The sequence below is a fragment of the Rana temporaria genome, chromosome 5, assembly GCF_905171775.1.
Source record: "Rana temporaria chromosome 5, aRanTem1.1, whole genome shotgun sequence".
NCBI classification, from domain to species: Eukaryota; Metazoa; Chordata; class Amphibia; order Anura; family Ranidae; genus Rana; species Rana temporaria.
Window position 1 is genome coordinate 198,651,249 of NC_053493.1, and position 13,006 is coordinate 198,664,254.

The 13,006-nt window shown below is 41.8% G+C and overlaps 1 protein-coding gene across 1 annotated transcript in view; it reads right to left on the reverse strand.

Annotated features, from left to right (window-relative positions):
- Window positions 1-5,137: 5,137 nt before the first annotated feature.
- Window positions 5,138-13,006, reverse strand: part of C5H18orf21 (chromosome 5 C18orf21 homolog) — a 35,157-nt gene continuing 27,288 nt past the window's right edge. Inside the window, exons 4-5 of the mRNA XM_040353474.1 lie at window positions 8,896-9,101; window positions 5,138-5,564 (exon numbers count right to left, since the gene is read on the reverse strand). Coding sequence (XP_040209408.1) covers window positions 5,408-5,564; window positions 8,896-9,101 — 363 coding nt within the window. The 3' untranslated portion in view covers window positions 5,138-5,407. The remainder of the gene's footprint in view (window positions 5,565-8,895; window positions 9,102-13,006) is intronic.

Below are 13,006 nucleotides of genomic sequence, written 5' to 3' on the forward strand. Positions count from 1 at the left end.
GGATCCCGAACACGCCTGAGCCCATCTCTACTAATGAATCACTTTTCTTTTCAGTGGCCTCTTTTATGAAAAAAATGCTACTGCGCTGATCTATTTATTCAAAAAGTGCAATATCATAAAGTGCTATTTAACTATAAACTGGATTAGTGCACTAACAACCGTAAATAAAGTGCTATATCAAATACCATGACATAGTTGATATGCTGTATGAATAAACATTCGTGAATTTATCACACTATACCAAAAAAAAATGGATGTTATAAAGCTTAATATGATGTGCTATAAACAAAAAATGTAAACAGCGGTTAAGTTTATCAACATAGGACATCAAAGGGCACAATCAATGCACGTTGGGCTCCTATGATGTAAATGTCACCGCTAATGGTGTGAATACCAGAAAAGGTATATATTACATTTCAAAGTCCCATAAATAACTAGTGAATGTGCAGACAGCACTCAAAAAAGTTCAATCATGGAACAGCAATTTTGCAATTGAACAATGGATTCCAATGAGGTATGGAGGGAGGGGTTCAGTGCTGGTAGTGCTCGTTACACGAAGTAAATGATTAAAGGTGCAGCTGTCTCTTCCACCTGACAAACATGTGCCACCATCACCAACGGCTAAAGTGAACACTCACCAGACCCCGAATATTAAAAGGCCCCAAAATGGTTTCTTTTTTGACCGCCACTGGATATGTCCTCCTTCTCCCTCTTTCAAGATTTCCTTATTGCCTCAACAACAAGGGGCTCATCATAGTGCAGTATGTCAAAAATGCTTATTTATTAAAATAATAAAAACAATGCACTTACAAGAGTGCCTTTGACCGGCACTAAGTATCTCTGGCAGTGTCAATCGTTATAGCCGCTGACCAGCGTTTGTGTTGTTTCTCAAGGGGTGTGCGTACCTCGCTCCTGTTCCCCTGTATTCCAACAGATGGTCCCGACGCGCTGGTGCACTCCCCCTTCGTATGTACCCAGGCAACTTCTACACGTTTCGCTATATTTGCATCATCAGAAAAGTTGTGGATACTACTTACTTTACAGTATGTATACCCTGGCATTCCAACTGGACCCCGATTGTGTGTTCCCAAAATACCGGAAGTTTTCCGGCCGCCATCTTGGCTGCTGGCGCCAGAAACTCCTGATCCGCCATTTTAGGCGGATAAAGCACCCTGCAAAAATGATTCAAGAATGGTTTCAGTCAAGCCTCCAAATTCTCCAGAGCTCAGTCCAATCAATCTGTGAGATGTGCTGGAAAAACAAGTCCGAGTCATGGAAGCCCCACCTCAAACCTTTTACAGGACTTAAAGTGGTTGTAAGCCCTTAGTGACAAAAAAAACACATGCAAGACAGAGGCATAATGAGCTAGTATGCATAGCATACTAGCTCATTATGTAATACTCACCTGAGATCGAAGCCCTCGCTGCGGTGCCCATACACAGCACCGGCCGTCGACATCACTCCTGGAATTACATCCAGGTACAGTGGGCTCCAGCGCTGTGATTGGCCGGAGCCGCGATGTCACTACCCTGCATGCGCCCGGGAGCCGCCGGTAACGGCACAGTCTAACTGAACCAACGGCACAACGTGCCATTGCTTCAGCATGCATGTGCAGATGACTTCAGTACATGCAGACACAGGAGATATCTCCTAAACTGTGCAGGTTTAGGAGATATCCAGGGCAGCTACAGGCAAGCCTTAATATAGGCTTACCTGTAGCAGAAAGCTTGTAGTATGGGTTCACATTTACTTTAAAAGGATCTGCCAGACACCGCAGCATATCTTTAGAGGGCTAGTGGGATTAATGCTTTGATGGGCAAGACCTGCTTTGGTACCATAAAGTTATGGCTGATGTGTGTATATATTATATATAAATATTTAAATTTTTTACAGACTGTCACCAGAACAAATGCAGCATCACTATGCTGGGGTGGTATGTACAATTGAGTAATTGTCAAAGTATGACAGTGCTAAAAACTAATAAAAAAAAGGCCAGGACTGAAAAGGGGGTGTAACATTCCATTTTTCAAATGGTTAAAGTGTAGGATGTACTATTAGATTCATATATGTTAACAAATTGAAGCCAAATTCCAGCTCACACTGTAGTTACATAAGCAATTACAGCAACAGTTATTTTTCTTTTGGGATAAAGGTTTTTACATGAATATATAAAAGCTGATCTGTGTAAGCGTCCCTGGCAGTGGTAAATGGTTTGTCTCAACACTACATTTGCAGGAGAGCTTGTGCTGTTAATAACTGGCTGGATCAAAGAAAACTAATTTATAAAAAAGAAAGCCAATGCAGCCATCATCGCACAGTATTTGCGCAGCAATTTTTCAAATAAACTGTTTCATGCATTAAAAAAGAAAAACAGTAAAATTAGCCAATTTTTGCAAAATGTGAAAGATGATGTTGTGCTGAGTAAAGAAAATGCCTAACATGTCACGCTTCAAAATTGCACACTCTTGTGGATTGGCGCCAAACTTCATTACTTAAAAATCCCCATAGGCAACGCTTTTACTTACTTTTATTTTTTACTGGTTACATGTTTTGCTCTTACTCTAACGTTCGCAGCGATACCTCACATATGTGGCCTATCGTTTTTAATGTTGGTGCGATTTAAGTATGCGTTCGCTTCTGTCTATATCGCTGCTAGTTCACCGCTTGATTGCAATTTTGGACATGATTGGATTTTATGGATTAGACTAGCAGACGTTATCAGCTGTTTGCAGCCTGTTCTGCACATCTATTGCATCTGCATAGTTTATTTGCACAGGAAGCTCATTTGCTGATTTTTGCACAGTTTGTTTGTACACAGTGTACACTTGTAGTATTTATTATTGCACTTTGACACCACTATTGTATTATTGTACTATTTATTTATTGTATTAGTGACTTTGTAGTCCATGTTTGCAGGGTTAGCATTTATGCACTCTTGCATTTCTTCACATTAATTTGAACTTGCCTATATATTTTTGCCTGCAGCAGTATACTTGTAACAGCACAGCACCAACCCCCACTTTATCCAATTCCCCTATGGGAATTGTTTAACCCTTGTTTGGTGCTGAAGCAGTTCACCGTCCTCTTCCCACATATGGTAGCGCAGGAATAACCACATACTTCATAGGTAGGATTTTAATCAAGCAAAAAAAAAAAAAAAAAAAAGAAGTATACCTGAATGGGAATGCAAGAAATACAAAAATAGGCGTTATCCCAATTTGGCTGCAAAAGTGGAAATGTATTTTAAGAATGGCATTTCTAGCAGATCAACAGAAAATTACCCGTTGATCTGCTGTAAAATACACTCAGCCCTTAATTTCCTGTTTTGGGCTGACAACACACAGCAGTTTTGTGGCCTGAATGGTGTCATCCCTGCCGGTTGTCCAAAGAATCTTTCCCCCTCTCCATCACAGGACTACACAAGAACGAATTGTTCTTTGTTGGCTGTGAATTTCTGACTGAATCAGTATTTTCTTCTTTTATACTTATAGTACAGATAAATATACACATGAAAGGGTTTGATAAGAACAGACCAAAAGGAAGGAAATATGTTCATTATTAGGGTTTACATGTACTATATTATTCTATTCTATTGGGTAGAGGTCAGGACTCTGTGGCCAGTCAAGTTCCTCCACCCCAAACTTGCTCATCCTTGTCTTTATGGACCTGGTTTGTGCACTGGTGCATAGTCATGTTGGAACAGGAAGGGGGGTCATCCCCAAACTGTTCCCACAAAGTTGGGAGCATGAAATTGTCCAAAATGTCTTGGTATGCTGATGTCTTAAGAGTTCCCTTCACTGGAACTATAAAGCCAAGCCCAACCCCTGAAAAACAACCCCACATCATAATCCCCCACTCCACCAAATGATTTGGACCAGTGCACAAAGCAAGGTCCATAAAGACATGGATGAGTTTGGGGTGGAGGAACTTGACTGTCTTGCACAGAGTCCTGACCTCAACCCGATAGAACACCTTTGGGATGAATGAGAAAGGAGACTGCAAGCCAGGCCTTTTTGTCCACATCATTGCCTGACCTCACAAATGCGCTTCCGGAAGAATGGCCAAACGTTCCCATAGACACACTCCTAAACCTTGTGGACAGCCTTCCCGGAAGAGTTGAAGCTGTTATAGCTGCAAAGGGTGGGCCAACTCAAAATTGAGCCCTACAGACCAAGACTGGGATGTCATCATGCGTGTGTAAAAGCAATATAGTAATATTATTTGGTAATATAGTATACACTTGAACTGCTTTTTTAAAAACGGGTTTGAAGATCTCAATTCCAACATATGCACGCACACACACTCAATGATGAAGGGAGATACATATCCTCTTTCACTCCTTACTGATTTTCTGCTTTTAACACATATAGAGAATGACCGTCTGAAATCAAACAGCTACCACCATGCTCTCAGTTTACAAAACCCATAATGCTTTATGACATAAACTCGCATGAGTCATAGGTGCACCATCAAGTAATGTTTTTTTTTTTTTTTTTTTTTTTTTAAATAAAGAAGAAGAGGAAAAACAAACATCAGTTTAAAAAAAATTTTTTTTTTAGTTTTGGAATGGTTAAATCCTCTTTGATGTTTATTTTTTTTATTTTTTTGTGGTGCCTGGTTAAATGGAAAGTTCCCCCTTAAAAAATAGGTCATAGGACGGTATTTCACCAGAATGTTTTTTCCTTGGTTCCTATTCCAGTAATACCCATAGCATTTTTTATTTCATATCAATTAATTGTCACCAAGAAAAATAGGATGAATTTGGGGATACAATAAAACCTGTTCTAATCCTTCCCTACACTATAAAAGATGCAAAGAAGATCTCCAGCTGCCATTTATCAAGTATTAGTTACCAATCATATGTAACACATTGTCAGATATTACACAAATCTAGTAACAGAACGTACTGTATGCTGCTAGCATGGGTCCTATATTCATCTGCAAATTGTGTTACTATCAGGCAAGCTCTGATTGGAGCAGACAACTTATTGCAATTGTTTTGCTAAAACATTGAGCCCCATACATAAAACATTTGTCACTGCCCACAACATCAGTTCATCTTTGCGCTGCGATCATGAAAAAGCAAATCTGGTTGTAACAAACTATAGCTTTTCTCGGACTGTAAAAAGAAGCTTGGTTTTAAATATAAAAATCTTTATTACGGTTCTCTTCACTATATTATTTTATCATGAAGAACACGAGGAAAGTGTTTTCTTAGATAAACTTCTCAAAATAAAAGAACAGAATTAAAGCTTACATGTACACAGAAAATATATCTAAATTGTCTTAAAGGCAGATCAATATTCCAAATGCGTGTGCATCAATCTCATCTTCAAGTTTCTCTAACTGACTGTACATGGTTTTGTATGTCCAATAAATCAAGAGACAGAGATACATTTAATATTCATCAAGTAAGAGATGTAAGGAAATTTTGTAAATGCCCCTTTTTACTTGGTTCCTTTTCATCTTGGCTAAGAAGCATTTTTAATCTGGAAAATTGAAATTTGCCCTTCTTTGCAGACTTGGTTATTGTGGCAGGTGAGGAATGAGCAGAAACACATGACCTACAAAGACAATAATGCAGATATAACCAACAGTATAAACAAAGAAACATACATAACTTCATGTAAAACAGGAATACCAATCCATGGAATAAGGCGTTTCTTTTCCCATAAGACAGTGCATTGTTTTCAGACAGTCAACAAGAGCTATATCATCATCACATTACAATTGCATACAACATAATTGTATGTGCAATAGTGTATACATTGTATATACATTGCATTACATACAGGATACCATATTTTTTTTTTTGTAACAGTGGAAGGCCCCATACACACCATAGAATCTATCCGCAGATAAATCCCATCAAGTGGGTTTCTGCGGATAGATTCTATGGTGTGTACACTCCGTCGGATATCTATCCGCGGATAAATCTCCCCTGGGATGGATTTCCAGCAGATGGATATTTGCTGACATGCTCAACAAATCCATCTGCTGGAATCCATTCCAACGGATGGATCCGCTCGTCTGTACAGACTTACCGGATCCATCCGTCCAAAGGGATTCCCCGCACGCGTCGTAATGATTTGACGCATGCGTGGAATTCCTTATATGACAGCGTCGCGCCCGTCGCCGCGTCATAATAGCGGCGACGGCGCGACACGTCATCGGCAGAGGATTTCAGCGGGGATTTCAATGCGATGGTGTGTACACGCCATCGCATAGAAATCTTCTGAAATCCTCGAGAGGATTTATCCGCAGATACGGTCCGCTGGACCGTATCTGCGGATAAATCCTCTCGTGTGTATGGGGCCGAAGGCTATTTTAACCACTTCAATACTGCCCAGGACAATTTTCAGCTTTTGAATGACAATTTCGCAGTCATGGAACACTGTACCCAAACTATATTTTTGGGGCATTTTTAACCCAGAAGAAAGGGGTTAACAGCACCCGAAAAACGCTGCTGCTGAAAGCGCTTTTCAATGGCAGGGGCGGTTTAGGAGTGGCGTATACATTGTTCCCGCACTGCCCCAAAGATGCTGCTTGGACTTTTTTTCCCCATCCTGCAAGTGCACGGCCCCAGTGTGAAAGCACTCGGGCTTTCACATTGGGGTGGCATGGGAAGCGTTTTATCAGGTGCTTAACATGCACCATCTTTAGTGCTAAAATGCATTAAAAAATGCCTTCTGTGTGAAAGGAGTCAAATAGAACTTTATTTTGGTGGTATTTGATCACCACTGGGGTTTTTATGTTTTGCTAAACAAAACTAAACTACAGAAACAAAGAAAAAAGTTATTTTTTTGTTATAAAATTTAGTTTTCTCCTTCACTGACAGGCATTGATAAGGTGGCACAAATATGTAGAATTAATGGACACTGATAGGCAGCACTGACAGGCTATACTGATGGGCACTGTTTGGACTTTTTAACAGCACTGACTGGCATCCGATAGGCACGGATTTGCAGCTGTGGTGGGCACCTCTGATGGGGACTGCGCTGATAATCAATGTGCTGATCATCAGTAGAGACCCCCCCTCTGACAGGAGAGCCGCCGATCAGCTCTGTCAGCACGAACCGAGGAAAGACGTTTACCGTCACTTCCAGGTTACACACTGTGATTGGTCACAGCTGATCACTTGGTAAAGAGCCTACGTCATAGGCTCTTTACCATGATCGGAGTTGTGATGTGTCAGAATGACACACCACCGATCACTGCAAAGCCACACGGTCGCAGGTCACATCTTATGGCGTCCAGTCAGTATATGCAACCACCGCCCGGCTGTCATTCTGCTATAGGCTGGGCGGGAAATGGTTAAGGACAGAATACACTGTGTTAACTCTTATGACAAATGCTTCAACCTACCTGTTAACACCTTCTCTATAGTTTAAACTGAATCACGCATTCAAAACTCAGGTGTACAGTCTCGGAATGATTCTGTGAGGTAGCAAAAAGTAACTCCCATGTGCTTGTGTGAAAGTTATGGCATCCGAGCCCAGCCTATCAAGAGGCTAGACGCCAAACTTGCAAAAAAGATGAAGGTGTCGGCTACAGAGGAGATCACCAACACTGCAGTGTTGGAAGGCATTGCTTTGCTATGTAATTGTACCACAATTTACAAATTCACTGTACATATTTACACATTATGCCAAAAACCTCCCGGGGGCCCAATATTTAGAATGGCAGATTGCTTCCCCTTTAACCGCTTGCCGACCAACCACAGTACGTTTACTGTGGCAGGTCTGCTTATACGGGCACAATCACGTACCTGTAAAGCTTGAGCTGCAGCACAAGCCAATCAGTGGGTACGGGCCAATGATTTATGGCCGGCACCCGCTGATTGTCTGAGCGAAAGACAGAAGAGAGCCCTGTGTTGCTAAACACAGGGCTCTCTACAGACAGCAGCGATGTGCAGGTTTTTTCCTCTCTGCAAAGCAGGGAGTAAAAACTGGCACATTGCTTAGTAAAAACAGCACACACTACATACATTAACAACTGTTCACAGTTAACCCTTTGATCGCCCTATACATGTTAAACCCCTTCCCAGCTAATGTCATTAATACAGTAAAAGTGTATATTATTAGTACTGTTCACTGTATTCGTGTCACTGGAGATGTCAATGGTAGTTAGTCAGTTCCCACAAAGTGTCAGTTAGTGTTAGATTTTCCGCTGCATTATCACAGTCCCACTATAAGTTGCTGATCATTACTAGTATAAATAAAAAAAACAGAATAAATAATTCCAGAAGCTATACCATAGTTTGTAGACACTATAACTTTTACGCAAACCAATCAATATACAATTATATTTTTCTTAGCTAAAGATATGTAGCAGAATTAATTTTGACCTTAATTTTTGAAGAACTCCAACTTTTTGGTGGATAGGTTTTATAGCAGAAAGTAGAAAATATATATATTTTTTTAATTTAAATTTTCTGTCTTTTTATATAGCAAAAAAAAATAAAACAGTAGTGATTAAATACCACCAAAAGAAAGCTCTATTTGAGTAAAACAAACAAAAATGGCTGTGCAACTACCAGTTAAAATAGCGCAATGTCAAATAGCAGACAAAACCTTCCCGGAACTCAAGTGGTTAATAAAAGACACCTTTCCCTTGTAGCCCTAAAATCATCATTGAGTTCACACACGAGAGCAAGAACATGCTGTATCTGCCAATCTATTATAAAATAAAATTGGATGACAATATTAACATACTTGCCTACCCGATATCAAAATTCTCCGTTTCTATAATGTACACTGCATTCAAATGATAAATTGGTAGTGCTTTCATGCTCAAATGATTAATGTTATGCATGCTAGCAACAGGTCCCAACCAATAACTGAAAATAAAGCACAGTAGTGGCTTATAACGCATGCATCCTAGATTATGCTATACCTGGGTGTTAGTACTGGGCTTTTGCTTTTCGAGCTAAGCTTCTCTTCGCTGTAAGAAAGGTTCACCTTCCTATTCGATCCCGGTGTTCTCAGGTCAGGAGAACCAAAATTCCTCTTTGTTTTAGGTGTACCCGGACCATTAGCAAGACCATTTCTGCTTTCCCCAGGATATTTGGAAACCATTTTACACGTGTTGCATGTAACCACCTGGAAAAAGGAATCAAATTAGATATCCACATAAACAATCATAGATACTAGAAAGTAATACAAGGAGAATAACAGGAGAGAAATTTGTGCCATACATAATAATAAACACAATAATTCTATTCTAGAGTTAAAAGTGACAACTAGACAGCTGAAGAAATGTGACAAAGTGAGAAAACCGGCTATGAAAAAAAAAAAACTCAAACTATTTTATAGACATTGTCACACTGTCATATTCGGTTTGCATCAATGGGTGAACACATGCTGCATCCAACACTCATGTTCAAAAGGAATAGGGAATAAAAAACCCACTGCTGAAGTAAAAGCTGCCATCATGTATAGAAAGGAGACCAGGGGAAACTCGTTCAGAAAGCAAAATCAAGTGGCACTCAGACACAGAGATCAGTGTATTTATACAGTACTAGTGATGCAAATCCAACATCAATAATAACCGTGGGGATGCCCAGTAGTTCCTCTAAAATCATTACCGCTACCAGTCGAAGTTGTAAAATCAAATATGTCATTATATTTATGTCCCTGCAAAATAAAGAAGTATTTGGCAGGAACAGCAACAAATTAGTGACATTATAAAAGTGTATGGCAAGGAAAAAAACAAAAAACAAACAAACATTACATACATCTCTAATTCATGCACATTTCCACATTTTTCGCTCTTCAAGTCTGCACATACACAAAAATACTTGTTGATCCTGGTAGAAATGCACTTGGCTCCTAAATTCCAATTATGGGCTGATATTAAAGTGCCTTTTATAATACTTGTCTTTTGCTAAATTACAAAATGCCTCCCACTCTCCTTCTCACTACAACATAGGAGAGTAATTGTTTTGTAGTTCAGGATACAGGGTAGGGGAACTGATTAGACTTTAAAAATATTTTTACAATTATATTTAAATTTAAAAGGACTCCAGGAACTACAGCACTTTCAAAACAGTGCTGTCTTATAAACGGTTAATGCCAACAAGGTGTATACCACCTCATGCGCTTCTACCATTTACAATTTACATTTTTACCGAGCACTTGAGTATAGCCATCGCTAAACTTCAGGTGCTTTGAAACTAGAAGACATTTACAGCCACTCTGCCCATCCCTCCTGAACCTAAAAGTATTCCGTGAATGGATGGCGGAGGGGAGAGCAGGGCAGAGCAGGTGTTGTCCCTCAGGGAGCCAGGATCATAGCAACAGATATACTCCCAGTGCTTCATAAAAATGTAAATATGCAATAAAAAAAGTCCATAAGGTGGCATGACCTAATCCCTTTAAAACCAGTACATTTTTAAATTAAAAGTTCTGCCATTCCTGGAGTTCTTTAAGATAAAACAGAATGACTGTACAAAACACAGGACAGCTCTGAATTTCTTACAGATATAACCAAATGCTGTAAGGGCCAGTTCACACCATAGAAACGCAGTTCTGATGCGTTCCAGATGCTTTTATGCATGCACATTTCTTTATCGTACATCACGGGACACAGAGAAGCATAGTAATTACTATGTGGGTTATAGAGAGTACCTTCAGGTGTGGACACTGGCACGCCCTTAAGGCAAGAAGTTCCCTCCCCTATATAACCCCTCCCATACCAGGAGTGCCTCAGTTTTTTGCCAGTGTCTAAGGTGTTGGTCACGAGTGAACATGTGCTCCAAGGAGCTCCACTGGAGGGATCCATATTGGATGTAAAAAGCCTCCATGAAATCCGGATCCGTCCAAAGTGCTTCTGAGCCAAAGTGGACGGTACCCGGGCCCCGGTTAAGAAGAACAGGGTTTGGCCTGTAATGCTTCTCTTTGAGAGCTGGATCCTGGTTATTCAGTACTTTGGTCAATTTCCTAATACCAAAAGTTTACTGACAGGGTGCGATATGGGTCCAGGGGTGTGGTGTTCCTGTCCATGGACCCCGGTCCCTGAAGGTCTATAGACGCTGCTCTCCGTGATGGGTGAAGATTGGACTGTCTGTTATGCAGAGTCCTGCAGCGTTGGATCAGGTAAGTGAAGGTGCTTGTTTGCCTAAAGCTAACTGTCTGTGCTTCTCCTATATGGTCCTGTGTGTTGTGGGGAGGAGGGGTATCTCTAGTCAGGTAGTTAGCCCCTCCTGTGCAGGTTAAAAGCAGAAAAAAGTTATCCAAAATGTTTGGCTTCACTTGGCTTACCTGGTTCTCACATGGAGCTGTGGTGTTCCATCCTCATGCATGAGCGCGCAGCGTCATGCGCGCGCGACATTGATGTGTCTTAGGCGCACGGGCGCGCACAAATGAATTTTTTGTACGCTGCTTCGATGCGCACGAATGTGCGCGGCGTGCTCCGTGAGGTGCGTGCGACGACATGTGCGCGCGTGCGGCTACGTGTGCGCGCGTAGCCTCGTGGTGCACGCCTAGCAGCGGCGCGCGCGTGCGCATGCGCGCAGGGGGTCTATCTCAGCTGTTCTCTATGAGACTTGAGATTACAGGACAGAGTAGGTCAGGTGATACACCTAGTCCTTATATGCTCCAGTCCACCTAACTGGTTCTGGCTGACGGTGGACACAGAGATCTTGTGCACATACTTCAGTATTTAGTACTGGTGGTGGACAGTGACATTTGCTTAAGGCGCATAGTGGGCTCTGCACCTTGCCAACCATCAAATAGCAGCGTCAGTGCTGGTCTATAGGTTCGCAAGTAGTTGCAACTATTGTGAGTACCTCAGCTTTATCATGGCTAAAGGCTCAGGGACTAGAAGCAAAAAAGCAAAGGGATCGCCATCTGGCTCAGAGGATCTCGGGCATGCTCCTGCGGCTGCTTCCTCTCCTGAAAAATTGAAGGAGGCCCAGGGTGAACCATCAGGGCTGTCAGATGCCTGTTCTGCCCTTGTCCCACTTGCTCCAGTTTTTGTGACACAGGAGGCTCTGGCCTCAGCTATGGGGGGTCTGGAGCAGAGATTAGCGACCTTGATTGCATCCTCTCTCTCAAGGGAAAAACGCACAAGGTCCCCCTCTCCCTCTGAGGAGTCCCTCGATTTGGGGCATGCATCCTCAGAAGAGGTTGATTTACCCTCTGGAGATCTGGCAGAAGGTCAGCTGGAAGTAGTGGACTCTGAGGATTCCACTTTGGGAGAACCCTTTTCGGCGTCGCAATCCGAAAAATTGTTGGTCCAGTCCCTCACTGAGATGGTCTGTTCGGCCTTCAAGTTGCCACTTTCAGAGCCAGCTTCAAGTGCAGTCTCATCTTTAGGCTCCTTAAAAGCTCCTCAAGCTAATTATTCCTTCCCGGTTCACCCCCTGCTGGAAGGGCTTATCTACAAGGATTGGGAACATCCAGATAGATATTTTCTTCCTCCTAAGAAGTTTTCGGTTTTATACCCCATGGAGGAACAATTCACTAAAAAATGGGGCATCCCCAAGGTTGACGCAGCTGTGTCCTGCGTAAACAAATCTTTGACCTGTCCAGTAGACAATGTTCTGGTATTCAAAGATCCGACAGACAAGAGATTAGAGACTTTATTAAAAACCTCTTTTGCTTCGGCGAGAGGAATAACCCAGCCTGCAATTGCGGCTATTGGGATTTGCCAGGCCTTGAAGGACCAGTTTAAAGGGGTCTTAAAGGAATTGCCGGCACAACAGGCCCAGAATTTCCGAGAGCATCATGTTTTGCCATAGATGCTATTAAGGACTCCATTCAGCAGTCCTCACGTCTCACTCTCTCGCTAGTTCATATGCGCAGGTTACTCTGGCTGAAGAACTGGTCTGCTGAAGCCCCGTGTAAAAAATTACTGGCGGGGTTTCCCTTTCATGGAGAGCGTTTGTTTGGGGAAGATCTGGATGCTTACATTCAGAAAATTTCCAGTGGCAAAAGTACACTGTTGCCAGTAAAGAAAAGGTTTAGGGGTCCCCCCTCCTTTAAGCGATCCTCCTCTCCTATCC